We start from the raw sequence: 27,227 nt of genomic DNA, 5'->3' as shown, positions 1-27,227 counted from the left end.
ATCAGGATAGTATACTAAATATTCAACAGCTCTGATCAATTTCTTTGAATGGGTGACCAGAGAACTGGATAGAGGATGTGCGCTAGATGTGGTGTACAGTACTCCCCTGATATTCACGGGGGTTCCATTCCAGGAACCCCCACAAATGTTGAAAAACCGCAAAAATGATTTTAGGCAGGGGAGACAGGAGAGGGCAGCCGGAGCGCCGGCGAGTGAAGGAAATCACTTGCGGTATGCTCCGACCACCTCTTCCTGTACTAAAGTCGGGCCTTACCAATCAGGAGCTGCTTTGACACGGACGGAAAATACTGTGAATGAGCAGGGGAGCACTGTATTTAGATTTTAGCAAAGCCTTTGAGTGTTCCACACAGACTTCTAATAAATAAACTGAGTGCCCTCGGGATGGGTCCCAAAGTGACAGGCTGGGTCAAGAACTGGTTTGAGTGGAAGGCGACAGAGGGTAGTGATCAATGGAGATCGCTCTGAGGAAAGGGATGTCACCAGTGGTGTGCCTCAAGGATCTGTTCTTGGGCCTGTTCTTTTTAACATTTTTATAAACGATATTGCTGATGGGTTGTCGGGTAAGATTTGCTTCTTTGTGGATGATACCAAAATCTGCAATAGAGTAGACATGCTGGATGATGTGAATAACATGAAGAAAGACCTGGCGAACCTTGAAGAATGGTCTAAAATTGGCAGCTAAAATTTGATGCTAAGAAATGCAAGGTCATGCATTTGAGCTGCAAAAAACCCAAGGGAAGGGTACAGTTTAGGGGTGAAGAACTTATATGCACAACAGAAGAGTGGGACTTGGGTGTGATTGTATGTGATGATCTTAAGGTGGCCAAACAGGTTGAAAAGGTGACGGCGAAAGCTAGAAGGATGCTAAATTGCATAGGAAGACGTATGGCCAGTAGGAAAAAGGAGGTATTTATGCCCCTGTATAAGACTTTAGCAAGACTGCATCTAATATAATAAAGAGCTAGCCGCGCAAGCGCACTTCTATTTGCGTGTTCCGTGCGCTGTAGGTCTGTGGCCGAAGGAGTGCGCATTCGTGAGTCCCCAGCCTTGACCGCGGCTTGAGGCGTATGCGCCAGTTAGCTGCATCGGGCGACAGGAGCGGCTCTGGCAGCGGATGGCGGGCTCATGGTCCTGCCACCGCTGCCGCTCCTGTTCACAGCGGCCTGCACGTCGCAGACTCCCCCCTCCCGCAACAACCGCTACCACACCTGTTCTTCCCCTCCCTCCAGTCACCGCTGCCATTTCTATTTAAAACGGCCTGCTGAGGTTCGCGGCCGGCTGTAGCGAACCTCGCAGGCCACTCTCCACATGGTAGCACGTTCCCTCTGACGCAATCGCGTCAGAGGGAACATGCTACTGAGGTGAACAGCGGCCTGCGAGGTTCACTACAGCCGGCCGCGAACCTCAGCTGGCCGTTTTAAATAGGAATGGCAACGGTGACTGGAGGGAGGGGAAGAGGAAAAAGAAGGGCCATGGAGCAGGCAGGAAAGGGGGCTGTTTTGGTGGGAGGGTTGTGCTGAGTGCAGATAGCAATCATGGGTGGGGGGGAACAGAAAGGGGCCATGGAGCAGGTAGGCATTGCAGAACAGGGGGAGAGGGAAAGGAGGCTGCTTTGGGGGGAGGGGTGTGCTGGGGGCAGACAGCAATCAGGTGGGGGAGGAACAGAAGGGGGCCACGGAGCAGGTAGGCATTGCAGAACAGGGGGAGAGGGAAAGGGGGCTGCTTTGGCATGCAGGGGGGCCAGGGAGACAGACAGAAAGAAAGACGGACAGACAGGGGACAGGGACCAGGGAGAGACAGACACAAAGAATGACAGACAGACAGCGTCCAAGGAGAGACAAATAAAAAAACCCCAGACATACAGACATCTATTCTGGGCGGCGGTAGGAAGGCAGTACGGAGTGCTGCTGGGAGGAGGGCTTCAAGCCGCAGAAGACTGTCCCCAAAGCCCCTCCGGAGAGTTGGACCAACCTATCCTTCCTCACCAACGCCGAAGAAGCTGCAGGCCCCGCTCCCTGTCGCGCTCACGATTGGCTGAAGGGTGTCATGCCAGTGCTGCAGGTACAGGGGGATGCTTTTGTTGCAGACGTGTGCTGGGGGGTAGACAGCTTTGCTCGGGGGGGGGGGGCGGGGGAATGACACAAGGACACAGACACAAAGAATGACACACAGGGGGCCAGTGAGACAGACAGAAAGGAAGACATTCAGGCAGCATCCAAGGAGAGACAGCCAGCGTCTAAGGAGAGACAGCCAGTGTCCAAGGAGAGAAAAACAAATAAACATAGACAGACAGACAGCGGCCAAGGGGAGAGAGAGAAACAAAGAAAGACAGACACACACATCTATTCTAGCACCCGTTAATGTAACGGGCTTAAAGACTAGTTTAGAATATTGTGTACAATTCTGGAGGCCTCACCTTCAAAAAGATATAAAAAGGATGGAGTCGGTACAGAGGAAGGCTACTAAAATGGTATGTGGTCTTCATCATAAGGCGTTTGGGGGACAGACTTAAAGATCTCAATCTGTAAATGCGCTTAAGTCGAGTCTCTTTAATTTGAAAGGCAACTGCAATGAGAGCCGGGTATACGATGAAGTTAAGAGGTGATAGGCTCCGGAGTAATCTAAGGAAATACTTTTTTTTTACAGAAAGTGTGGTAGATGCATAGAACAGTCTCCCAGAAGAGGTGGTAGAGACAGAGACTGTGTCTGAATTCAAAAGGGCCTGGGATAGGCACATGGGATCTCTCGGAAAAGAGATAATGGTTACTGTGGATGGGCAGACTAGATGGGCCATTTGGCTTTGATCTGCCATCATGTTTCTATGATATCCCAGCAGGCAACTAAGTTTAGGTCGGCCCACAACCCACCCCAATCACTCTTCCAAAGGTGCCGCTTTTAGCTCTGGGCGCACACATTTACCAAGTTTCAGGTACTTCTAACAAGGTGCCGCTTTTAGCTCTGGGCGCACACATTTACCAAGTTTCAGGTACTTCTAAAAACCTATCTTTTTGAACAAGTATTTTCCAACTTACAAAAAGCAGAAGTAATGGAGAGCATACCTTTTTTAATATTATATTCTGAATGTTTATGTCCCTGGAATGAATGATAATGTATATCTTACTTTATTAATGGTATTCTATTTCTGTTTTATAAACTATTTTTATTGTAAATTGCCTTGAATTGTGCTGTAACTAAGGCAGTATATCAAGTATTTTATTAATGGTATTCTATTTCTGTTTTATAAACTATTTTTATTGTAAATTGCCTTGAATTGTGCTGTAACTAAGGCAGTATATCAAGTTTAATAAACGATAAACAATGAAGCGCAAGCATACTGTACATACCCTGAAAATCTGGTGAAGTTTGCACAGAGAATGTTTTCTAATGTTCTTTTTCAATTCTTATAAACAATTAATAAAAATATTGAACTAAAAATGAAAAGTTTGTACTTCTTACCAAACACTTGCCATTACAAAAGTACCCACAAATGTCTTTCAGACACTAGCAAACAAAGTTACAAGTGAAGCATGCAGGAAAACCCCTGCATTCATCAAAGTTGCATACAAGTATTACAGACAGAATGAACATTCATTTGTAAATATTAATAGAATACATAAAGTCTTCCTTTTTATGGAACAGCTGTTATTTTATATAGGATTGTAACGTTTAACAAATTGGTTAATTTGGTTATTTCTTATAAGTTCCAAAACTTGTTAAGTACAAAAAGCTGTTTTCTGGACAAATGCAAGTTTTTATTTGTAAGAATTCTATTTAACATAAGAAAAATGTTTTTACTGAGTTACACACCTTACTAGAAAAAGCCTTTTAGTGTACATTTCACACATCTATGGCTGTCTATAAAGAGAGTGTGTTTCCGGTATGAACTCATTTTTGGAAAAATAATACTTAACAGGATTTGGAACTCATCTCTTCAATTACAAATTGACAAAAATCTAAAATATAATGTGGAACATCTCTAAATGAAGACAACAAATTTAACTGTCCTGGGATTAGTGCAACTTCAATTTTATAGAAAAAGTAAAATTCATGAGTTTGTTAGTGCTTTTATGAAATCTCAATTGGATTTCATGCTATTTCGGATGATATAAGGTTGGCAAAATTACAATTCCATATTTTTCTCACATTGTTGTAGTTAATTGGCTTATGCATACTAAAACAATGCTTAGATTAATTTAATGCTGAAAAAAAAACTATGAAGAATACTTAAGAGTTTACCATATTTTCATCAGGATTATACCTTGCAAGAGGCAGGCAATACATAATTTTACATATAATGGTGGAAAACAGCTTATTCTGGGTTTATATTACAGAATCAGTCATTGAAATTTTTTGGAATTGTGAGCAATACATGGCCATAGGGTATACAAAGATGTGGGCAATCTATGGGTTTACTTATATAACAAGTACTTCCCTGCAGGTTGTACATAGGTGTGGGTTATGTACAGCCGCAGAGTATATACCTCTTTCCCCAACGATAGGCTACGGCTTATACATTGATTTTGCAAATCTGCATAGTGGGTGCGGCTTGCTTAAATGGGGTGGCCTATCTATGAACATTGACACTAAGTCCTCCCACTGTACCTTTTAAAATCATCCCCCCCCCCCCGGGTACCTTTTTAAAATCCTGGAACGCTCATGTCTCTCTCGCTGGATGGCTGCCTCCTCCAATCTCACGGCCAGCGGCACAGAGCAGAAGTGAGATTTTCACGCTCCAGCCTGGCCCCCGCGCCGCTTCCTGAATGGCTGCCGTCAGTTCTTGCGAGTCCAAGAACTGATGGCAGCCATTTAGGAAGGCGCAGGGCCAGGCTGGAGCACAAGAAGTTCCCTCCTATCCTGCGCCACTGGCCATGAGATTGGAGGCGGCAGCCGGCAGCCATCTACCGAGGGAATCACAGGAGCAATTTTAAAAAGGTACATTTGCTCCATAAGATGCACTTTAGTAATGCCGCGGCTAATAACATGGGGCGGCTTATCTTAGAGTTTTTAAACATAAATGAGCATTTCTGCAGCTTATAGAATGGGTCGGCCTACCATGTGGGGCAACCTATCGTTGGAGAAATACTGTATGTGAAAATACTGTACTTTATATGTACTGATATTTTTAAATTGTACTCAAAAATTTAGGATCTTCCATAATGAAGACCTTTGGAAATTATTTTCTTTTGGTTGTTAAATTAGCCTATCAACATGGTACAAACACATTTAGAAAATGACACTAAATCATCACCTCAGTTTAATAATCCAATAAGTTATAAAGAATACAAATAATGCAAAAAACAGCATGTAGCAAATAAGTTTTGCTTGACTTCCTCTGGATAGTGCTTTCAGTCTACCCACTGTTGCACCAAGGAGACCACCTGTTGAATCAAAGTCTGAATCCTGTAAAAGGGAAAGAGACAGAAAATCTTAAAACAAATATTTTGCAGGAGACCAGGAGTAACATGAACTCATTATTAAAACTCTGTGCAATCTTTACTATATTGAGGAAATAGACAGTTTTGAAATGCATGTTTCTATGTATAAGCTTCAAATGATAAAAACCCTTTGGACACTAATGTTGCCAATACTGTCCGTTCAATAATCCAAAAATGGAATTGGCTAACCCTCTTATTCTCCTTTTTCCCTTGGTGAGAATGTTTGAAAATGAATTACACTATTTGATTATATAAACAGGACTAAATGATGTCTGGTACTGGTCACCAATGAGTTTCTGCCTGAGCCCACAATCTCTCGTACTGAACCTGAAGGGCTCATACTGATGTCCATCACTTAAAGCATATTTTCACATTTCATACATTCTCTCCAGGAGAATAAGAGTGTTAGCCAACTCCATTTTTGGATCTATGTATACATACAAGATCATAACGTAGCACCTATCCAATTTCCTATTGGTAAGACATTACCTACTCACTTAGGACTATGGGATAAATTAGTTGTACAGCAAAATTAGATAAAATTACTTCTGTGATGTAAAGACCTGCAGACATGATGTATAACAGGGGTGCCCAAACTTTCTTGGCTTGCGAGCTACTTTTAAAATGACCAAGTAAAAATAATCTACCAACAATAAAATTTTTAAAAAAACACAAAGCACATTGTAGGTAGAGAAAATGTTAATTATCATTTATATTCAGGGGGGTTTCAAGGCAGATGACTTTAAAATATGCAATGTCACCTCAGTAACAACTATGCAAAAATAGACAAATATACCCCCTTCCCTTTTACTAAACCGCAATAGTGGTTTTTAGCACAAGGAGCAGAGCAGAATGCCCTGCGCTGTTCCAAACGCTCATAGGCTCCCTGCGTTAAAAACTGCTATCGCGGTTTAGTAAAAGGGGGCCATAGTGCAAAATATAGACAGCAGATATAAATTCGGACACATTTTGATCACTAAATTTAAAATAAAATAATTTCTCCTATCTTTGCTGTTTGTGATTTCATGAGTCTGTGGTTGCACTTCCTTCTTTCTGTAAATCCAATATTTCTTTGTCTTTCTTTCTTTGTGTTTCCTGCATGCTTCCTCTCCTCCAGACCTCATTCCATTCACCAACCATCTCTCTCTGTCCCTACAAGTCCAACTTTTTCTTCTTCTCTCCCTGCCCCCTCCCCTTTCTTTCTTTCTTTTTTTTTATTTTTATTTTAACAAGGTTTATTGAATTTTCACAATGGGAAATACAGCACAAAACAAGACAACCAATACACCAGATAGCCAAATCCCCACCCCAAACAGCCGACCGGCAATCCTCTGCAGGCTGCTTTGAAGGTGAGACCGGTAAGCCAGGAGAGAGATGGTGGACAATGAGATGGAGGGAGGGAACAGGGTATTTTCTCATGGGCCAAGCATAATTATCCTGCGGGCTTAAGTTTAACAGCCCTGCAATAGTTATATTGATGTTGTACTGCTCTCTAAAATGTTTACAATGCTGTGGTTAGAGAGAATAGTGAACCTGATGTGTCTGCTGCCTAGATTCTTATGTAGTATGGAAAACAATGCTGTTGCCCTCCCCCTAACTTGTGGCACTGGTGCTATAGCACTGCCCTGCCAGCAGAAGTGCTACTTTGGTGCCTTCTCAATACTCGTGGTTGGTGGCATTGGTATGTATTTTTCAAGGATCATCATGCACCATCCCCTCCCAAGCATACTTAACTTTCACGCATGCACAAAAACTGACCATACAAGGAGTGCGTGATAGGGGGAGAGAGTTATGGCGACAGCCCAAGGAAAGTGATGTCAACTGCTAGCTTTCAGGAGCCTCTAGCTGTTGGCCCCAGGAGGAGAACCTCTTCAGCTGTTGAGGTCACTGGGGGGAGGGAGAGTTTAGAGATCAGGCAAGAAGCCAGAGCCCAATTTTGTGTCCACCTACTGTGGGCTCATGGCCCCACAAAAATAAAGGTCTGGCTTAAGCCTCTTTAAATAATTAAAAAAAAGAATAAGAGGCAGACTAAAAACTTATTTCCTATTGAAACAGCTAGAAACACAGGTCCAAAAACCAATAGATTACTGAAAAAAAACCCCAAACAACCCAAAACATGGCAAAACACCGGTAGACCAGAAAACCAAAAAGAAACCGACTCCCCCCCCCAAAAGATCATCCTTAATCCCCGCTGCCACTTCTCAGCCTATCCCAAGTCAACTGAGTCCTCCCACCATCAATCACTCTCGGTTCAATCATAAGCAACAGATCAATGAGGATTCTTCCTGTCGCTATGCCCTGCTGCCCTCTCCTTCCCTATTGGCCGGCCGCGGCGGAAGGGTGAGTTTGCTGAGTCTCTTTAATAATAGCTGAGGTTGCTGTGGGTGGCTCTGGGTGCAAAATGAAGAAGTAACCGCGCAAGTGCAGTAGCAGAGGAAGGGAGCCAGGCTGCGAGATGAAAGGAGTAGCACTCCAGCAGGGCCAGGGAAAGGAGTTTCTGTACTGCCCAGTTCAGGGGGAATCCGTTACTGGTCTCCTGAGGGGATCCCAGGTTCAGATTCTCTGGAGCTAGTTCCTGGCTCCCCTCTGTCCTGTTACACTAAGGTGAATCCGTGCCCACAATGCAGCACTCCGCCTGTGTGTGACTTCAACTCGGATCAGAGGCAAGTGTAAAACCGGAGATCCACTATCATCTCCAGGCCTCCCAGTTCAGTGACCAACCCTCCTCCTGCCTTCAGGTCTTTTAAAGCAGGAGCGGCAATGAATGGCCATCAAGAGGCAGCGCTGCCGCTCCTGCTTTAGGAGACCTGAAGGCAGGAGGAGGGTTGGTCACTGAATCGGGAGACCGATTAAAAATAAAAAATAATCTGTGAATCGATTCGAATTGGAAATCAGGCAGCACTACTTGACAGTACTTGCAGCCTTCCCTCCGCTGGACTCCTCCTTATGACGCAACTTCCTCTTTTCGCAAAGACAGGCATCAAAAGGAGGAGCCCAGCAGTGGAAAGGCTGCAAGCACTTTTAAGCAGGCCTATGTAGAGATTAGCTTGCTCTTCTATAAGCAGGTATGTGCCAGCAATAGGGAGGGAGGTAGACTGAACCCGCTGGAACTGAAGAAGAGAGGGAGGGGATGCAAGGCAAAGCAAATGCCGAGGCAGGAGGAAAGGGCACAGGTGCAAGGGCTGGGGCAGGAGAAAAGGGCATAGGAGGGGAAGCTGGAGCTAGAAGAAACACACAGAAGGGGGCTGGAACTGAAGAGAAAAAAAAGAGAGCTACAGGACCTGCAGGAGGAGGAGCTGGAGGGAAGGGGGAGAAGTGCTGTACCTGTGGAAGGGGGGGCTGCTGAAAGGAAGGCAGAGAGGTGCTGTACCTGTTGGGGGAGAGGTTGAAAAGAAGAGAAGGAAAAAAGATGCCATACTAAGATGAAGGAAGAGGGACTAAAATACTGAACAAAGCAGAGAGAGGGAGAGACCCTGGGAGGTATCAGAAATAGAGGGGAAAATAATGGGCATGGAGAGGAAAACAGGGACAGGGACACAAAGGGAGATGCTGCAAGGAAATGGTACATGGACAGAGGGGCAATGTCAGATATGGGAGGAGGTATACAGACATAGAAGAAAAGCGCTAAATGTGGGAAAGAATAGGAACACAGAAGGAAGATGAGTAATGCAGGACGTAGAGTAGTGATGATAAATACAAGCAGATGAACACAGGGGAGATGCTGGACAGAGAAATATAAGGGACACAGAGAAGGAATGACATTATGATATATGTATGTTTGCATACTTGTCTCATTGATTTTTCTTTTATATCTATTTGTTGTAGTGATATTTTAATTGGTTTTATGCCTACATTTTGCAGACTCCTGAGACAGGCCGAAACATGTATATGTCAAGTCAGAGTTTGAACTATTCATCTGTTTAATAAAAGGACTCATTTGGACATATCCACTCTTTGCCTTGCGACTTTGAGTTTGTGGATTTGGTTCTCCTGTGTTTATCTCAATGGAGAGTGGTCCATGTAATGTTGATGCTTACTATGTGTAACAAAGAATAAGAGAGTGCCTGTGAGAATTCCGGGAGATAATGTGCACGTGAGGATTCTCAGGGGATGGTGTGCACGTGAGGATTCTCAAGGTAATGTGCACGTGAGGATTCTTAAGTTAAGAGCTGAACAGCAGCAGCAGTTGAGAGCTGAATTTGGAGCTATATTCAGAGCTGTGTGTGGTAGAAGAGTATTCCAGGCATCCAGGCATCATCCAGTGGTTTTGTTCCAGCGCTAGCCAACACAAGAGAGGTTAACTTTATTTTTACAGTGTGCACACAAAGTTAATTTTTGGTTTTTCAATCCTTACTTGAGACACAGTTATTGTTTATTTGAATAATTTACTTGAATAACTTTTATGTTTAATTTTGTATTGTACAATAAACTGTTTATATAAGTTATTTAAAGTATTGATTTCTTTCCTTACTGGTATTTTTTGCTGGAGACTAAATGTACCCTGAAGTTTCCTAAAACCTCTGTAGCAATAAGGTGGAAGTGAGCCTAGTCTTAGGGATTTTAACACCATTGTGGCACATTTTCTATTTCTGTGTGTTAAGACAGGTTGCGCTGAAACTAAGGGGTGCTACATATGCACTGAAGAGATGGATGTCTGTGAAGACACTGTACCATGTCTAGAAGGGGAGGAATGCTTCTTAACTTTCTTATGTGATGCCTCCCTTGACAGATGATGTTGAGTCCTGTCTCTGAAGAGAGTCTGATAGCCAACTCTCTCTACTCGGTGTTGGTACACGAGGTATCGATGCTGATGCAGGTAGTGCATTGGGTCTAAAATCTCTTGCTCTGCTCGATGTGGAATCAAAAAGTTTTTCACACTGGAGTTGTCAGACTTTCATTGTCCTCTTTTGCAAATGGAGACAGAGCGAACATCCCAATGGTCAGGACCTAGACACTTAACACACTACTTATGGGGATCAGAGCCTGAAATGCTCCAATTGGATAAGAACAAAAGAATAACCATACTGGGTTAAACCAATGGTCCATCTAGCCCAGTATCCTGTTTCCACAGTAGCCGTTCCAGGTCACAAATACCTGACAAAACCCCAAAAAGTAGCAACATTCCATGCTACTGATCCCAGGGCAAGCAATGGCTTCCCCCATGTCTGTCTCAATTGCAGGCTATGAACTTTTTCCTCCAGGAACTTTTCAAAATCTTTTTTAAAACCAGCTACATTAACCACTCTTACCACATACTCTTGTAATGTGTTCCAGAGCTTAACTATTATCTGAGTGAAAAAATATTTCCTTCTACTGGATTTAAAAATATTTCCCTGTAACTTCACTGAGTGTTCCCTAGTCTTTGTAATTTCTGATGGAATAAAAAGTCGATCCACTTGTATCCAATTCTACACCACTCAGGATTTTAGTCTTATCTCCCTTCAGCCATCTCTTCCAAGCTGAAGAGCCCTAACCTTTTAGTCCTTCCTTATATGAGAGGTGTTCCATCTCCTTTATCATCTTGGTCACTCTTCTTTGAACCTTTTTTAGTTCTGCTATATCTTTCATGAGATACAGCGACCAAACCTGAACACAATATACAAGGAGCTGTCGCACCATAGAGCAATACAGAACATAACATAAAATTGTATTTGTATACCGCAATATACTGTGAAATTCGATGTAGTTAATAGGAGTTAAGTAGAAGACCGTACATAAGAGGTGAGGATACAAGTAACACAGAAATATGACATGGTCAGAGTCAAATACAGTAATAACTTAATACAAAAAGAACTCTTGGAGAAGAAATAAGTACAAGTAACACAGGATCATGACAAGGTCAGACTCAAGTACAATTATTGTAAGGTAATATGAGAAGAGTTCAAGTAGATAAACAGCTATTGAATATCGGTATGGACATAGATACAGAATCCCAAAAGGAGGCGGTGAGAGAAGTCAGGTCTAGAGTGGAACGTGTCTGTGCATAGAGCTTTTTCCATCAACTTGAGGAGTGTGTGAGACACACAGAGAAGGCACAGGGTTTAGTGCTTTACTAGGAATTTGTTGAACAAGTATTATAACATTCTAAGTCTTGTTAATCATCCCTTTTTCAATAATTCCTAGGATCTTGTTTGCTTTTTTAGGCTGCCACCGGTCATTGGGTGGAAGGTTTCAGGATATTATCTACAATGACACCCAGATCATTTTCTTAGGTGCTGATCCCCAAGGTGGACCCCAGCATCCAGTAACTGTAATTCAGGTTATTCTTCCCAATGTGAATCACTTTGCATTTGTTCACATTAAATTTCATCTGCCATTTGAACACCCAGTCTTCCAATTTCCTAAGATCTGCCTGCAATTTTTCACAGTCTGCATGCATTTTAACAACTGAAAAGTTTAGTATCATTATCCAAGTTTTATTAGTGCTTGATAAATCGCTTATTAAATACCTAAGCGATGTACAATTCAAGTAAAATAGAAATACAAATACACTGACCTTTAAATTAAAAACAAAACATATTGGGTTAACACACACGAAACAAGGGGGTAGAGGGGGAAAGTTACAATATATTTGTAGAGGAAAATATACATTTAAGGGAAAAATAACTCGGGGAAGGGAAAAAAGCAAAATTATAGGATACTAAACCTAGCGTTAAAAAATAAAAATTTGTAAATCTGAGATTCATATGTTAAAAGCTTCCTTGAAAAAATATGTTTTTAAAGCTCTTTTAAAAGAAATGAGGTTCTTTATGTCTCTAATGTACTGAGGTATAGAGTTCCATAAGGTAGGGGCGATAATTGCAAACATGTCTTGTCTTCTAGTACCAATAATTTTTAAAGATGGAATTGTTAACAGATTGCTTGAAATTGATCGAAGGGTCCGTGAAACATTATATGGAATGAGCAGTCTAGTGATGAACTGAGGTTCGTTATAGATCATAGATTTAAAAACTAGCAGTAATATTTTATACGAAATTCGATAAGCAATAGGAAGCCAATGGGAGTCTATCAACAGAGGGGTGACATGGTCAAATTTTTTTGCATTATAAATTAGTTTGATTGCAGTGTTTTGGATGATTTGTAGTCTCCTTTTTTCTTTTTGCGGTATATTGAAAAAAAGGGAATTGCAGTAGTCGATTTTGGAAATAATCAACGAGTGGATCAATATATTTATAGACTTAGGTTTAAGAAACTTGGATATAGAACGTATCATATGTAATTTATAGAAGCATGATTTAACTGTGTTCCCTATATTATCGTGAAATGAAAGCTTGTCGTCCACGATGATACCTAAAATTTTTAATGAGGAAACGGAATCTAAGGGAATGTTGTCTAGGACAAAGGCAGTGTCCAATGAAATGTCCTTTTTCCAAGGGAATAGCATAGATTTTGTTTTTTTTATATTTAAGGCTAATTTGTTGGTGTTCAGCCATTTTTTTATTGAGTCTAATTTCTTGTTGATTATTGATATTTCGTCTGGATTTCCTGGATCAATGGGGTGCAATAGTTGAATATCATCGGCATAAGCGAAAGATTTAAAACCGATAGATTGACAGATGTTTAGAAGTGGGGACAAAAAAATATTGAAGAGAAGAGGGGAAAGAATAGAGCCCTATGGAATTCCATATGAGGTTGAGAAAGGTTTAGAGTGTTCATTGTTGAAATAGACTGTTGAGGAACGATTAAAGAGAAAAGATTCAAACCATTTCAGAACTTCGTCACTGATGCCAATTGATTCAAGACGTTCTAATAAAAGAGCATGGTCGATAGTGTCAAAAGCCGCTGATAAATCGAGTGAGAATAGAACAACTGATTTTTGATGGTCTAAAAAATAATGGATGTTGTTAATCATTCCGATTAGTGATAGCTCAGTACTGTGAAATTTCCGAAAACCAGTTTGGTTCGGGTGGAGAACGTTCGAAGCCTCTACAAAGTCAGAAAGTTGATTAAAGACAAGTCTTTCGGTGATTTTAGCGAGAAAAGGAATATTGGCTATGGGTCGATAATTCGAGATTTCTTCTGGACTAATTCTATGGTCTTTTACTATGGGTGTAATGGTTGTTGTTTTCCAAGAGAGTGGGACATAAGCGGTAGTTAGGCTTTTGTGAACCAAAGAATGAATAAATGGACCCAAACAGGAGAAAAATTTCTTCAAATATATTGGTGGAATAATCTCGGATTTAACTCCTCTAGGGTTGGTATTTTGAATAGAAAGATGGATATCTGCAAATTTAATCACCCCAGTCATTCCAATTTCCAGATCTTTATAAATAAGTTAAACAACACTGGTCCCAGTACAGATCCCTGCAGCACTCCACTATCTACCCTCCTCCATTGAGAAAAAAAGGTTATTTTCTTCCGATAACCAATACCTAATCCACAACTGAACACTGCCTCCTACCCCATGACTCTAATTTTCTCAGGAGCCTCTCATGAGGAACTCTGTCAAAAGATTTCTGAACATTTAGATACATCAACAAAGGAGGTCAGGCAAATTGGTGAGACAAGACCTCCCTTGGCTGAACTCATGCTGACACTGTCCCCATTAAATCACATTTGTCTACATGTTCCACAATTTTATTTTTTATAGTTGTTTCCACTATTTTGCCCAGCGCTGAAGTCAGGCTTACCGGTATGTAATTTCCCAGATTTCCCTTTTTAAAGATCAAGGTAATATTGACCACCCTCCAATCCTCAGATGCTAAAGACAATTTTTATGACAGGTTACAGATCGAGTATATTTCTTGAAGCTACTCGGCATTTTCTTTGAGATGGAGGGAAAAACGGCTGACATGAAGTCAAAGGACTTGAGGGCCAGGGAGCTCTAGTAAAAGGTACATTGAGAAATGTTGACGTTCTCTGGAGCTAAAAAGGCTTTCAAGTGGCCTAAGGCCAAAAATTGACTGAAATTAGAGAATGACACGGGGAAAAAATCTGTCCCCGTCACCGCCCCGTCACCGGCCCACCATCCTCTGCACCGCCCCGTCACCGCCATTCCATTCACCGCCCCGTCACCGTCACTGCCATCCCTTTCACCGCCCCGTCACCGCCACTGCCATCCCATTCACCGCCCCGTCACCGTCCCCGCAGCATCTTTTGGGATCTTTAACTCATCATCGCTAGGACTCGAATCTGAGTCCGTGGCACCTAACATAGAATGGAATTAGTATGGCAAAGTAATGAAGAATGGTCCAGCAGCCCCTACCCTCCCTCCACCTCACCTTATATTCGTTCCGAGTTTGCCGGCTTCCTTTTTCCCTAGCTGCACGCGTTCAAAAAGCCGTGCATTTAGCCAGCTCCCTCCCTCCACTTCACCTTAAATTTCGAGTTTTCCGGCTTCCTTTTTTCCGAGCCGCACGTGTTCAAAAATCCGTGCACGCGCGGCTGCGCGAGTCAATCAAACTTCTCCTCTCCTGCAACTTCCTGTTTCCGGTTGCGTCAGAGGAGAAGATTGATTGACTCGCGCAGCCGCGCGTGCACGGATTTTTGAACACGTGCGGCTCGGAAAAAAGGAAGCCGGAAAACTCGAAATTTAAGGTGAGGTGGAGGGAGGGAGCTGGCTAAATGCTACGGGCGGGCGGTGGCTGCGGGGACCGCGCGATCCTTGATACCTCACTGCGGAGACAAGACCATTCACCGCCCCGCGGGCGGTGAATGGCCTTGTCCCCGTCGCCGCAGCGACTGCTAGTTTTCTTCCCCGTTTTCGGCGGGTGACCGCCACCGTGTCATTCTCTAACTGAAATGAACCAAATTCAAGGAAAATGTGAAAAAACCCCCAAAAGATGAAGAATTATGAGGAAAAGACAAAAACTAATCTCAGGAAGGCACAAAAAACAACTTTGAAGTTTGACACACTGAGGAGAAACGCAAAACACTGCAGAATAAGAACTGATGGCCTCATAAACTGATGTTGGGCCTTAAGATTTAAAGTGACAGTGCATTGGCACTGTCCGTACCAGGTTCCGTGGTCAATGTCACCCGCATGTGAAAATATTATGCCTGCTTGTCCTTGGAGAATCAAAATCATACTTATGAGCTGTAGTCCACGATGGTGAAACTTGTGTCACATTTCTTCAAGACCTGGAAATCATATAGCTGAAGAGCAGAATATGTTTATGTAAAACACTTAACTCTCAAATGTTTTGACTTATGGAAGTTATTCTATTATATCCATTACTGGAAAAGAATCATTGTTTCAAGCAATATAATTAATTTAAGTGCACTATTTATACTGCACTTAAATTAGTAAATGGGTTTTTATATTAATGTTCTAACCAGACGTTCTTCAAGAAAAGAAAGCAGGGCATAGCTTATGTTGCAGTCACATACATTACAACCTTGGTGGATTTGTAATTCAAAATAATAAAATGTTTAACAAAATCCTCCCTCCCCCACCCCCATGGCTTGCAATACCATAAATGTACATTTTGTCTGTCTTTCTTAAAACTGTCTCTACCTTAACCATGTTCTTTGCAAGATGTGGCTTCAATAACCAGATACAATCAAAGCGGGGTTTCACTAGAGAGCTATACAGAATATTTCTTTGCTCTTATTACTTATTTATAAACCCAAGTATACCATTTGCCTTCTAAGTTTATTTATTTTCCTGACTAGGTACTTTGGTCTTATCAGTGACGACTCCTCCCAGCTCCTTTTCCTGTTTGGTGACTGCTAGTTCTTTTTCCACTGAAACAGTACTTGGCCATTGGATTTCTTTAAATCCCAAATGCAAAATTTAGCTTTTTGTTTTTGGTTAAAAGCAGAGTCACCAAACCTTTGACTAATTACTATTAGTCTATGTAAAATAAACATTAATTACCTTTTTTGTATCCCCTTGCTATGTTTGCCAATAAAAGGTCTTACTAAGGGGAAAAAGCCTTAATGGCTCAGACCCAATAGCTACATAAATATATCATAGGCTCCTTTCTTAGGTTTGCAATAGCCAAATGTCTCTTAACGCTTCCTTCCTCGCCTTATGCTTTTCACACAAAGACCCTTCTCAAAGATGAAAGAGGGTTTTGGAACCAGCTGATCCAATTCTGTAACAGTCAACAGTATTTTATTCTCCTGAGACAACACATTTACCTGTTGCTCCAAACAGAAGTAATTCAATAGATATTATAAAACACTGATTGATTTAAGATCAGGTCACATCAGTAGTAGTTTGACAATTCATGTTTGCAGTTTCAGCAAATGGTAATAATGCTTTCTGCTTCAGCAGGTGCTTTTGTCCTCTTCAGTTGCTGTTTCACATTTTGTGACACACAGACATTAGCAGAGAAGTAATTAAAATATTTATCTGCTGCTTTTCCAGACAATAGCAATGAACTTGCCGAAAGGATAGGTATTTTAAGTTTTTATTAGTAGGTGTAATATTTTTGATGATGATCATAAACCCTCGGATTTAAGTCACGCTTCTGAGGATTTTGAAAACCATTCCTCATGCTTTTGAAAATCCTCAGAAAATATCAAGTTTCAATGTTGCTAGATAATTTTATTTATCATCTTACCCTAACTATGACTAAAATTACTGGAGGTAACTTCAGCCTGAAGTGGTAAACAGCATGTCAGCTGAACTAAGCACAGATCTTCAATGCCAGGACACATGCAGCGTCTGACACTGAATATTGAGGTATGCATGCCAATATTCTAATCAGTGCCCAGAATCTTTTTGTTGTCCTAACTTTATATGCTTACTTAGCAGATCAAAATATTGCACCAACCAACTCTGGCTCTGCACCAATGGCTCTGCCCAAATCCAGCTCTGGACCACCTGAAACCTACCTAACTGGTTAGGGAATGGCCAGATAACACTGAATATTGGCAGCTGATTCCAGGAGAGCTGCTATACTCACGTTAATTTCATTGGCTTCCCATCCATTTCCGAATACAATTCAAACTTCTCTTACTGACCCACAAATGGACTCACTCAACTGCCCCTCACTATCTTTCTTCACATCTCCCCCTATGATCCTCTATGAGCTCCGCTCAGCTGGTAAGTCCTTCCTATCTGTACCCTTCTCTTCAACTGCCAACTTAAGACTCCATCCTTTCTGCCTTGCTGCACTGTATGCTTGGAACAAGCTGCCCGAATCCCTACAGCAGGCTCCGTCTCTGGCAGTGTTCAAGGCCCAGTTAAAAGCCTACCTCTTCGAGGGTGCTTTTGACTCTTAACTCCTCTCATCTTGGGTTCTGCATACCCAACCCTATATGTCATGTCTGTCTGTCCAAGTTAGATTATACATTCTTCCATCTATAAATGTCAAAATGTACAGCACTGTGTATGCCTTTCAGCACTATATAAGTGATAAGTAGTAGTACCAAGCCTACTAATTCAAAATGCTATGAAATACTAAGGCCTGGATTCTGAAAACAATGCCAGTCATATGTCACTCACACTATGGCGCCGTTTTGAGTATCGTGGTCTGCGTCAAAGATAAATGCCGGAAGTATAGGCCATATTTAGTGGTGCCGAACGTCAACTCCGCCTCTTTTGACATTCGAAGCCAGACAATTCAGAAGACTAATTTTTTTCCTAATTAGATTTTAATGGCATGGTCAATTACCACACTGTTGCCAATTAAAACACTTAACTTTAGGCATTTTGAGAATCCGTGTCTGAGAAACTCTGTTATTGACAAATACTAAGCAGTTAATGTGAATTGGTGCGCATGGTTAGTGCCCAAGTGCGGTAATTTGTGTGTTAACTAGTGTATGGTACTTTACCAGGCACCATAACTGATACAGACTGCATAGACTCATTTACTGCCTTCTAAGTAGTCCATCCATGCTATGAATACATTTAACTTGTGGTAAACAACTGTTTGGTTTAGTTTCTTATATTTGATATACTACTTTGAAACCATGCAGGGAACATTCCTAAGAAACAGCACATAAGCTTTACATTTATCACATAGTTAAGTGCTAGACTTTACTGCACTTTAGTAAAAGAGCCCCTGGATCAACACATAAGTTCCACAGAATTCTCACTGGGTTATTTTGAAGAAACTGCTCATGAACTTACCATTTCTTCTAAGAATTTATTGTGGTACTTTACTTCTGTCCCCATATCAATAGAAAGCTGCAAAACAAAACAAAAATCACATTCATGGTACCCTGTGATTAAAGAATGACTCATGTAAGATGGGGAAAAAAATGCACAGTGGTAAAGGGGGGCAGGGGGAAGAGGAGAGAAAGGAGATCTAGCAACATTATAGCTTTAAAGAGGGAAAGATGAGGCTCAATGCAGAGGACAGAGAACTATGTGCAGCAGGCCTGAGGGAAATGAGCTAATATACCGTATATACTAAAATATAAGCCAAGATTTTTGGGCCCAAAAATGGGGGTCTTGGCTTATATTCAGGTAGCATCCACCCCCCCACGACCTGTTGCAAGCTTCCTCCGGGCCTGCCGTAAGACTGGTAGTTCCAGATGTGGACTGGGACAGGAAGGATTCCTCCCGCCTCCTGTCCCTGCTGACTCTAAAAACTTTTATTTCCTTCTCACCTCCCCCACATACCTTTTGAATTCCTTGGCAGTCTTGCGGTGGGACGGGAAGGAGGGATCCCTCCCACCTCTTCTATCCCGGCTGACTGATGATTTTTACCTCCCTCCTGCCTCCCCTGAGAACCTTTCAATTCCCGGTGATCCAGTGGTGAACAGAGCAGGAGCGATCTTCCTGTGGGACTCGCCAGTGCTTTCTCAAAATGGAAACCACCCTTCCAATGCCGGCACTAAACTTTAAAACATTTATCATCAGTAGTAAAGTTATGTGGTTCAAACAGGTCCATGTTGACAAACCTGGCCCGCTTGCGGGCCTCATTTACCATCTTCTCAGGATATCCACGATTGAGCAAACAAGATTTGAGATGAAGGGCTTGATGTTTATATTCTTGTACATCCATACAGATCCTCTTATACCACACAAATTGAGCAAATGGCAGGCTTTTCTTTAGTGCCAAGAGATGGCAACTGCTGAATTCCAAAAACATGTTTCTGTCTATGCTTTTTCTATGCGCCCACGTGTAGAAGGCATTGGTATCTTTCATGACCTTAATATCTTTCATGACCTTAATATCAAGAAAAGATATCTCCACAGGATATTTCATCAAAGTGAATTTAATCTTCAGATGAAGTGCATTAAGCCATTAGAAAAACATTTGTAGCTGTACCTGTCCATAGACACATAGATGATATTTTTTGTCCCACCCATAATTTAATATGGGATCCAAAAGGATTGTCAGAAATCCATTTTTTTCTCAAAGGCTAACATGAACAAATTGGCAACCGATGGGGCTATCATGGCTCCCATCGCAACCCCTGATGTTTGCTGGGAAAATGTGATCACTAGGGAACGAATCTTATTGTTTCAAGGCATCAATGCGAAGCTTACCTGAATGAAGAGAAACGTTCCTGGAGATAAGTTTTGCTATATCCTACACATGTTTCACATGCTTCGAATTTGAACTAAGGTTTCACCTCTAGTTGTAGCCCAGTGTTCTCCCCAGAAATTTTTTCCAGCCGGGTGGCATGAAAAAGTAGCCGTGTGGGGCGGGACGGGGCAATTTGGTAGTGGGGAAAATTAAATGTATACTATTTTTATTAGTTAATTATTATTATTTTCCAATGCTCAATATGACTTCCTTTTTTAAGGTTTGACACTTGTGCCAGAATATTTTTACTAAATTTAAGAAGTATCCAATTCTAGAAGTGAATAATTAGATATTCACCCTCTTTCAAATGGTATAGAGGTTTAAAAAAGGGAAATGCGTTAATGAAGTCATTAGGTTCAATCTAACCATTTATTTCTGCATGAATTTAAACAACTAAAAAAAATAAATAAATATAGCTCATCCAGTCAGACAAGAAATGGCTGTACAACACCTCTAATAATGTTTTGATCACTAGGTTCCTTCCTGAGGTCTCACTGAGGATATGAAATAAATGCTATCCCCACTTCCAGACCTCTTCCACATAATTTATGGAGAGGTGTTACTGAGCCTTGAAAGGCACCTGTGTAATTGATCTTTATCTGCTTCTTTTTTATTTTGTTATAGTGCAAAGTAAGAGCTAGAGCAAAACAGTATAGGTAAAGATGCAGTAAATAATTAGCAATGTATTAAAAATATTTTATTTTTATTTGCTTATAATGTCATTTGAAAGCTGCTTGATGATAATACAACTTTAATTTAATTCTTTATAATGTGTGTGTCTGTGTGTTGGGGGGGACAACACCTACGTCAGCAATAAAGTTAGAATAGGGTCATTAAATCCAGTGGTGCACCTAGTATATATGACAGCCAATGCTAATCATTTTTCTAACAACCCCCTCCTCTATAAAAAAAAAAAAAGGTATTTTTAGTAATAATCCAGGAGTCAGAACACCAACACACGCATTGTAAAACTAAACAAACCAGATCCTACACAGTCAATTGATCCTGTAGTCGATGCTAACAGAAAGCCATGTCCTTTTCATACACACAGAACACAGATTCACCCTCGCCCAATATGGAATAATCACAAACTAAAAATAGAAATATGTAGACAAAAGTTAAACTGAACCAAGAAACCAGACTCTGCATACAATGCAACACCACAGAAACAGTGACACATGTCCCCTAATACTGTGCAAAATATAAAGACAGTAGATGTAAATTTGAAAAAAAACTTCTACATAAGTCACCACTTTACAAATTAACAAATAGAAATAAAATAATGAGAAATATGAAAATACCATTTTATTGGACTAATCCATTTTTCTATTAGCTTTCAGAGGCCAAATCTTTCTTCAAGACAGTACAGTATACAGCTGTTATGGTATCCTGTCCTGACCTGAGGAAAGCGGTTTAGTCCCCCCCAAAATTGCTTTTTTCCATTTCCTATTGATAAATTTTAATCAATACAGTTGCAATACTACTTGATTCTACGTAAAGCAACAAAAATATTTTTTTTCTACCTTTTGTCGTTTCTGCTTTAGTCATCTTCTCTTCACTCTCTTCTTTCTATTCAGCATTTGTCCTCGCTCCCTTTCATGTAACATCTGTCCTCTCTTTGCCCCTTCCACCTAGCCTCTGCCCTCTCTCTACCCCTTCCATCTACTGTCCACCCTATCTCTGCCCCTTGCATCCACTGTCCACCCTTTCTGCTTTTTGCATCCAGTGTCTGCCCTCTCTCTGTTCCATATGGTATCTTCCCTCTTTCTATGTCCCTTCAATAAACTCTATATCCTGTGCCCTTTCTCTCCTTTGTACATGATTTATTTCAGCTTCACCCCCCTCTCCATTTTTTGTCTCCACCCCTCCCCTATGCTCTGGCATCTCTCTCTTCTCCTTTCCTTCCTTCCCACTCCACCCCATGGTCTAACATCTCTATCTCCTTCCCTTCTCCCCTCCCTCTCCAGTATCTGCCTCCTGTCTTTCCCCTTTGGTCCAGGCCTCTCTCTTTCTCTCCGTCTTTCTTCTGTGAGGAGATCATGTTGATCTTGAACAATGAATAATTCTTCCACATTCTCCATATCACTGTACTGTAGTCTGGTCCAGCAGACTGCTTTGGCACTATTACATGGGTAATAGTAAATTCATTATGCATCAGCTTTCCACACAGAATGCCACAAGTCTCTATTTCTTGTGCCGTGTTTACATCTGCCAGCAGCAGAAACTTGTGAGATCCCTTGGCAATACTACATTTCAGAGCCCTTTGACCATCTGGTTCTGTATGGCTGCAGGCTTTAAAGCTCTGTTTACTGGAGGAGACTGTCCAGCATACATAGTTGCATCACTCTTAAGGATCTGATCAGAGATTACATTAGACAAGGTGGTATTTTTAGGCATGGAAAAACAGGACATGTTCTCCTCAATCTGCTCAGATACCTTCAAATGCCCTTTAATGTTCATCTGATCTCGGGCTAAATCTTGCCTCCTGAGCTGATCTTCAAAGGAGAGCGGAGTGAGAGCCATATTGGGCGCGGGCTGCAGTGAGATCCGTTTTGGGCCGCATGTTGTGCAGGGGTGGACTAAGGCAAATTGTAAGCTTCCTTCCATCGCTTACCTATCTTCCATAAGTCAGCAACGGAGGGAAGCTTACAACTCGCTGCTCTTGCTTGCTTCAGGCCTTCCTCATTGCCGGGTCCTGCTTTCACGGAAACAGAAAGTAGGCAGGACCCGGCAGCGAGGAAAGCCCGAAGCAAGCAAGAGCAAGTTGTAAGCTGACCTGTCTCCTATAGCAAACCCATGCTCCAGGGCGTGTGCAAGCCAACTTCCCTTCTCTTCCCCCCTCGGGACGTGACTTCCGGTTTCGGAGGGAAGAGAAGGGAAGCGGCATGCACATGTTAGAGCCCCGGAGCATGGCTGGCGTTAAAAACAAAACAAAAAAAAAAAAGTCAAGCTCCTGCGATTCAGGCTGTGCCGAGTCAGCCCGGTAAATCTCCAAGCCGGTGAGAAGGTTTTTTTTTTTTTAAATGTTGAGCAGAAGGCGGCAGCAGCAGCAGGATTGCGATCGAGATTACAGCTGGGCAGTCATCTAAATTAGCTGGGCGGAGCGCCTGGCTGAAAGGCCCTGGGGAGAACACTGTAGCCACTTGAAAGTTGTTTCATACAGAACTTACCTCTTATTTACATGAAAGTAATATATATTCAACAGAAGAATTTGCGGAAATAATTTATGAAATGAAATGAAAGATTGATTAGAAGAAAATATATTTATGTACGGAGTTTTTTTCGGACCAGTGATGAAACGAGAGGCTTAGGGTACTTTGTAGGCCCAGCCAATCGTGGATGAGGTCCATTTTTCTCCGTTTTTCATATTCACCATTATTATTTGAATTATTTTGGCTGTGGAGTTATGATTGAGTGTGAATGAGGTGCTTCTGGTAAACCAACATACAGGACGTTTCTTTTTGATTTTCACCAAATTTAAAGGCATTCCTCTTTATTTTTAAATTAGCAACTTTAGCAATGAAGACATTCCTCTTCATTTCTAAAGTTGCTAATTTAAAAATAAAGGGCATCGGTACCCTACTATCTGAAGCATCTTTGTCAACACATTCCTTAAAACTTTAAGGGCCTCATCCTGTGGGATCACTATGTAAAGTGACTGAACGACCAAAGTAACCATATATTTCCCACATCATTAATGGGTTGCAAATTTGTTGAGAAAATTTATAGAATCCTTCACATTTGAAAACCCCAAAGCAACTTTCAGTCTCAAAAAACAATCCACAAATACAGACAGAGGCTCCAACAAAGAGCCCCTGCTGGAGACAATAAGTCTCTTAGGTGGGTTGAAAAGAGTTTTGGGTAATAAATAAATTACTGGAACTTTTGGAAATTTTACATAAAGCATGTTCATGTGTTGTGTCTTGGATAAAGGCTGCTATTTCTAATTAGAGGCCATCTGTAGGATCTTTAACAAGTGTACGATAATCCGAACTAACTTGTAACTACAAGTTACAACTACAAGTAACTACAATTCACAAATTACCCTGCTTTAATGATTTGTTTTGTGATTTGAACAGGGTGTGCAGAACTATCTATCTTGTTCTTTTTCTGTTTTCTGTAAATGAACAGGTTTTTTGATCACTTGATTGGCTCCCATTGTTACATCATCAAACCAAGTATGAGTGTCTCATTATAAATATCAGATGCATGGCAGCCATCTTTGCGGTGGGCAGCCTTGAACACACTGTAGTGCCTTAACAAGTCCATGAAGACAAGTTCTCTAGTTTTGTAAATTGTTTTTCTGTTTTGAGCTGTAAGTTTGATTTTCATTGCAAACCCAATCCTTCACATTCTCTGATGCAGACATTCAGCGAAACGCTGGCCATTGTTGGTTGGGCTTGGAGTTCTGCCGCTGCTACATACGCTAATAAGATAAGTTAATTTGAACGGTTAACTTCTAGTTCTAGTCTTGTAAATAATGCATTTATGCCTGTGAAGTTAATTATTCTCAAGTTTCTTATGTCTTGATATACTGCTTTTACATACCAAAGCGGTTTATATCTTTACAGTGTTAAAAAATTAATTAATTAAAAATCGGGGGATAGACAAACAAAATAAAAGTAACTATTAAGACAAAAATTGAAATGAAGCAAGAAAGGGTAAGGATAAAATATAAAAATAAAAGGAAAGGGTACAGGAATACACATAAGGGTCGTGGGGTTGTCTGGAGCAAGAATCTTCGCCCTTTTTTTTTCATTGTCAATCTTAAATAGATAGGGTAGCTGGCAGCAAGATGCCACTCTCTCATGAGTGCCGCCTGAAGCTACCACCTCAGTTGGTCTCATTATAGGGCCACCCCTGGTAGTAGTGGATGCTTCAGATGGCCTATTTGGCCTTTATCTTTCACCATGTTTCTATCTAATACATATTACTGTGATGCTCAAGAGATGGGGAGGAAGCATCTGTGGTTTTCTTCATTTGCCAGCAAGTTTCATCACCTTAAAGCTATGTTTTAGAGAAGTGGTCTCAAACTCAAACCCTTTGCAGGGCCACATTTTGGATTTGTAGTTACTTGGACGGCCTCAGAAAAAAATAGTTAATGTCTTATTAAAGAAATGACAATTTTGCATGAAGTAAAACTACAGTTAATAAATCTTTCCTTTTAATTAAGTCTTAATAATAATATTGTAATTTATAACTAAAAAGACACATGATCAAGAAACTTTTATTTTACTTTTGTAATTATGATAAACATACTGAGGGCCTCAAAATAGTACCTGGCGAGCATCAAGTGACCCTGGGGCCGCGAGTTTGAGACCACTTGCTTAGAGGAAGGGAAGGAAGCAATGACAAAAAGCGAGGACTAGAAGAAAGCAAGGAAGGAGCATGATGACGGTGCGATGAAAAGGTAAAACTGTGATTATTAAGCAAGCTATTGGAGAGGGGAGAGATCTACGATTCTGGCCAGTTAGCGTTAAGGGGTTCCAAGAGAATACACTCACGGATTTCAATGCTTTAGCTTTGAGGCGCAGGCTCTCCGTCAACCTATCATTTTCCTCCTCGTACACGCTGTAGCCGCCGTCCGTGGACACCTCTCGACCCTTCACTCTCCCGGGCCGCTCCATTCTCTCGCCTCAGAATCTGACCCAGACCGGCACTGATTACTCGCGCTTCGCAGGTGACGTGTACAAGCAGAGGGACCGCGGAAGACACGGCCGAAACCGAAAGAACTGCCGGCTACGGAGCGCCACGCAGGACACGCAGCTTAAGGGGCGGGGTCAAGCATGTGATATCGAGCCCTGGAGAGGAGGGGAGGGACGGTGAGAGAGAAATCTGCGAACGGCGGGAACTTTTCGGAACAAGACAGCAGAGAAGGAAAGCTGAAATGCTGCATAGCAATCGTTTTACTGTTATCGTATATTGGGAGAAGATTTATGATACACCTAGACACCGTGGTGAGGCTAGCACAGCTTAGGCTCCAGGGTTCCCAACGAGTGATTTTTTTTTAAAAAAAAATATTGATTCTCTTTTTTAAAAAATTGTGGCAGCCAACATTTTTTTTTTACTATTTATTTATTAAGTTTGAACTTAAAGACAAGTATATAGTACTTGAATACAAATTATTCACAATGAAACAACAGCAGCATTGGAGGTAGAGAGTTGCGCAGGGACAGAAATCAAACCCATCCCCGCCAAAATCCAACCCATCCCCACGAGGAATCCCTCCATCCCTATGAGGAATCCCTCCATCCCCACCCATCCCTGTGAGGAATCCTCTCCGTCCCCGCCCGTCCCTATAAACTTCAGAAATAGTTATTTTATTTAATTATGCTTCTGAATTAAAGGCTCTAGTAGAGACCCATTTACAAATAAGCAAAGACACTTTATTAATTTGGAAATATTAATTGGGAAGAATACATACTTTGTAAACAGGTTTCTACCAGAGCCTCTAATGTAAATATAAAATATAAATACTCAGCTGATGAGGATCCCCAAGCTGTCAGCTGAGGACTTCATCTGCAGTTGGCTGGGGGGTCCCTTTTGCCAAGTTTGGCAGGCAGGAGTAGTGTCCCTGAGTCACAGATGCTGGCATCACAGTGGCTCATGGATGCTGCCAGCGACTGCTGCGTTTGGTGGAGGGGAGTTCTGGCCGTCTCTGTTGGCGGTGCTTGGGGATCCCTACCAGCCACAGCAAGGGTCAGCAAGCACTTCAACACTGTAGAAATAAAACCAGAAAAGCATTTCCTTTTTTTTTTGAACACAATACAAAGACATCTGCTATATACATTTCCCAAAGCTAACATATTTTAGTCAATAAATTCCGTTTTTTACCTTTGTTATCTGGAGACTTATTTTTTCATCAAGTTGGTCCCAGTTTCTTTTTTCTGCTTTCCCATCTTCTGTAAATTGTTCTGTTGCTGTCCATTGGTTCCTCCTACCATGGTCCAGCATTTATCCCTCTCTCATCCCCCAGACCATATGCTGCATCTTTCGCCCCTGCCCACCAATCCAATGCCCAACATTTCTCCAGCACCATGCCACATCTCTCCCTCCATTCCCTTCACCACTATGTCCAACATTCCTCCCTCTTGCATCCCTTTCAATCTGTCCCACTGTTCCCTTTCCACCACATTTCTCCCTCTCATCTGTACCTCACTCCCTCCCTATGACCAAAAATTCTCCTTTCTTCCATTCCCCAGGTACACAATCATCTCTCTTTCCCTCTCACCGACACACCCACACCCAATTCTCCCTTTCTATTCCTTCCTCCACCTCAGCATCTCTTTCCCTACCTTCCTCCATTCTCTCTCCCAAGTTCATGCCTTGAAGTTCTGTG

General features: G+C 41.7%; 1 protein-coding gene across 1 annotated transcript; it reads right to left on the bottom strand.

Annotated features, from left to right (window-relative positions):
• Positions 1-3,316: 3,316 nt before the first annotated feature.
• On the bottom strand, positions 3,317-25,669 carry BET1 (Bet1 golgi vesicular membrane trafficking protein). The gene is made up of 3 exons (XM_033931106.1): positions 25,393-25,669; positions 18,481-18,537; positions 3,317-5,421 (listed from the first exon to the last, which is right to left on the bottom strand). Exons 1-3 carry the CDS (start codon positions 25,513-25,515, stop codon positions 5,266-5,268), a joined length of 336 nt encoding a protein of 111 aa, XP_033786997.1. The 5' UTR covers positions 25,516-25,669; the 3' UTR covers positions 3,317-5,265.
• Between the last annotated feature and the right edge of the window lie 1,558 nt (positions 25,670-27,227).

This window comes from Geotrypetes seraphini, chromosome 2, assembly GCF_902459505.1.
Source record: "Geotrypetes seraphini chromosome 2, aGeoSer1.1, whole genome shotgun sequence".
NCBI lineage: Eukaryota > Metazoa > Chordata > Amphibia > Gymnophiona > Dermophiidae > Geotrypetes > Geotrypetes seraphini.
Note: the sequence above shows the minus strand (reverse complement) of the source record. Positions and strands in the feature narration are given on the sequence as shown.

Excerpts from the sequence above, each read along its gene's own strand:
- BET1 (XM_033931106.1), bottom strand. The coding sequence starts at position 25,515 with ATGGAGCGGCCCGGGAGAGTGAAGGGTCGAGAGGTGTCCACGGACGGC. Across the intron at positions 18,538-25,392 it reads AAGCTAAAGCATTGAAATCC|CTTTCTATTGATATGGGGAC; the intron begins GTGAGTGTATTC and ends TTTGTTTTGCAG. Across the intron at positions 5,422-18,480 it reads ATAAATTCTTAGAAGAAATG|GATTCAGACTTTGATTCAAC; the intron begins GTAAGTTCATGA and ends TCCCTTTTACAG.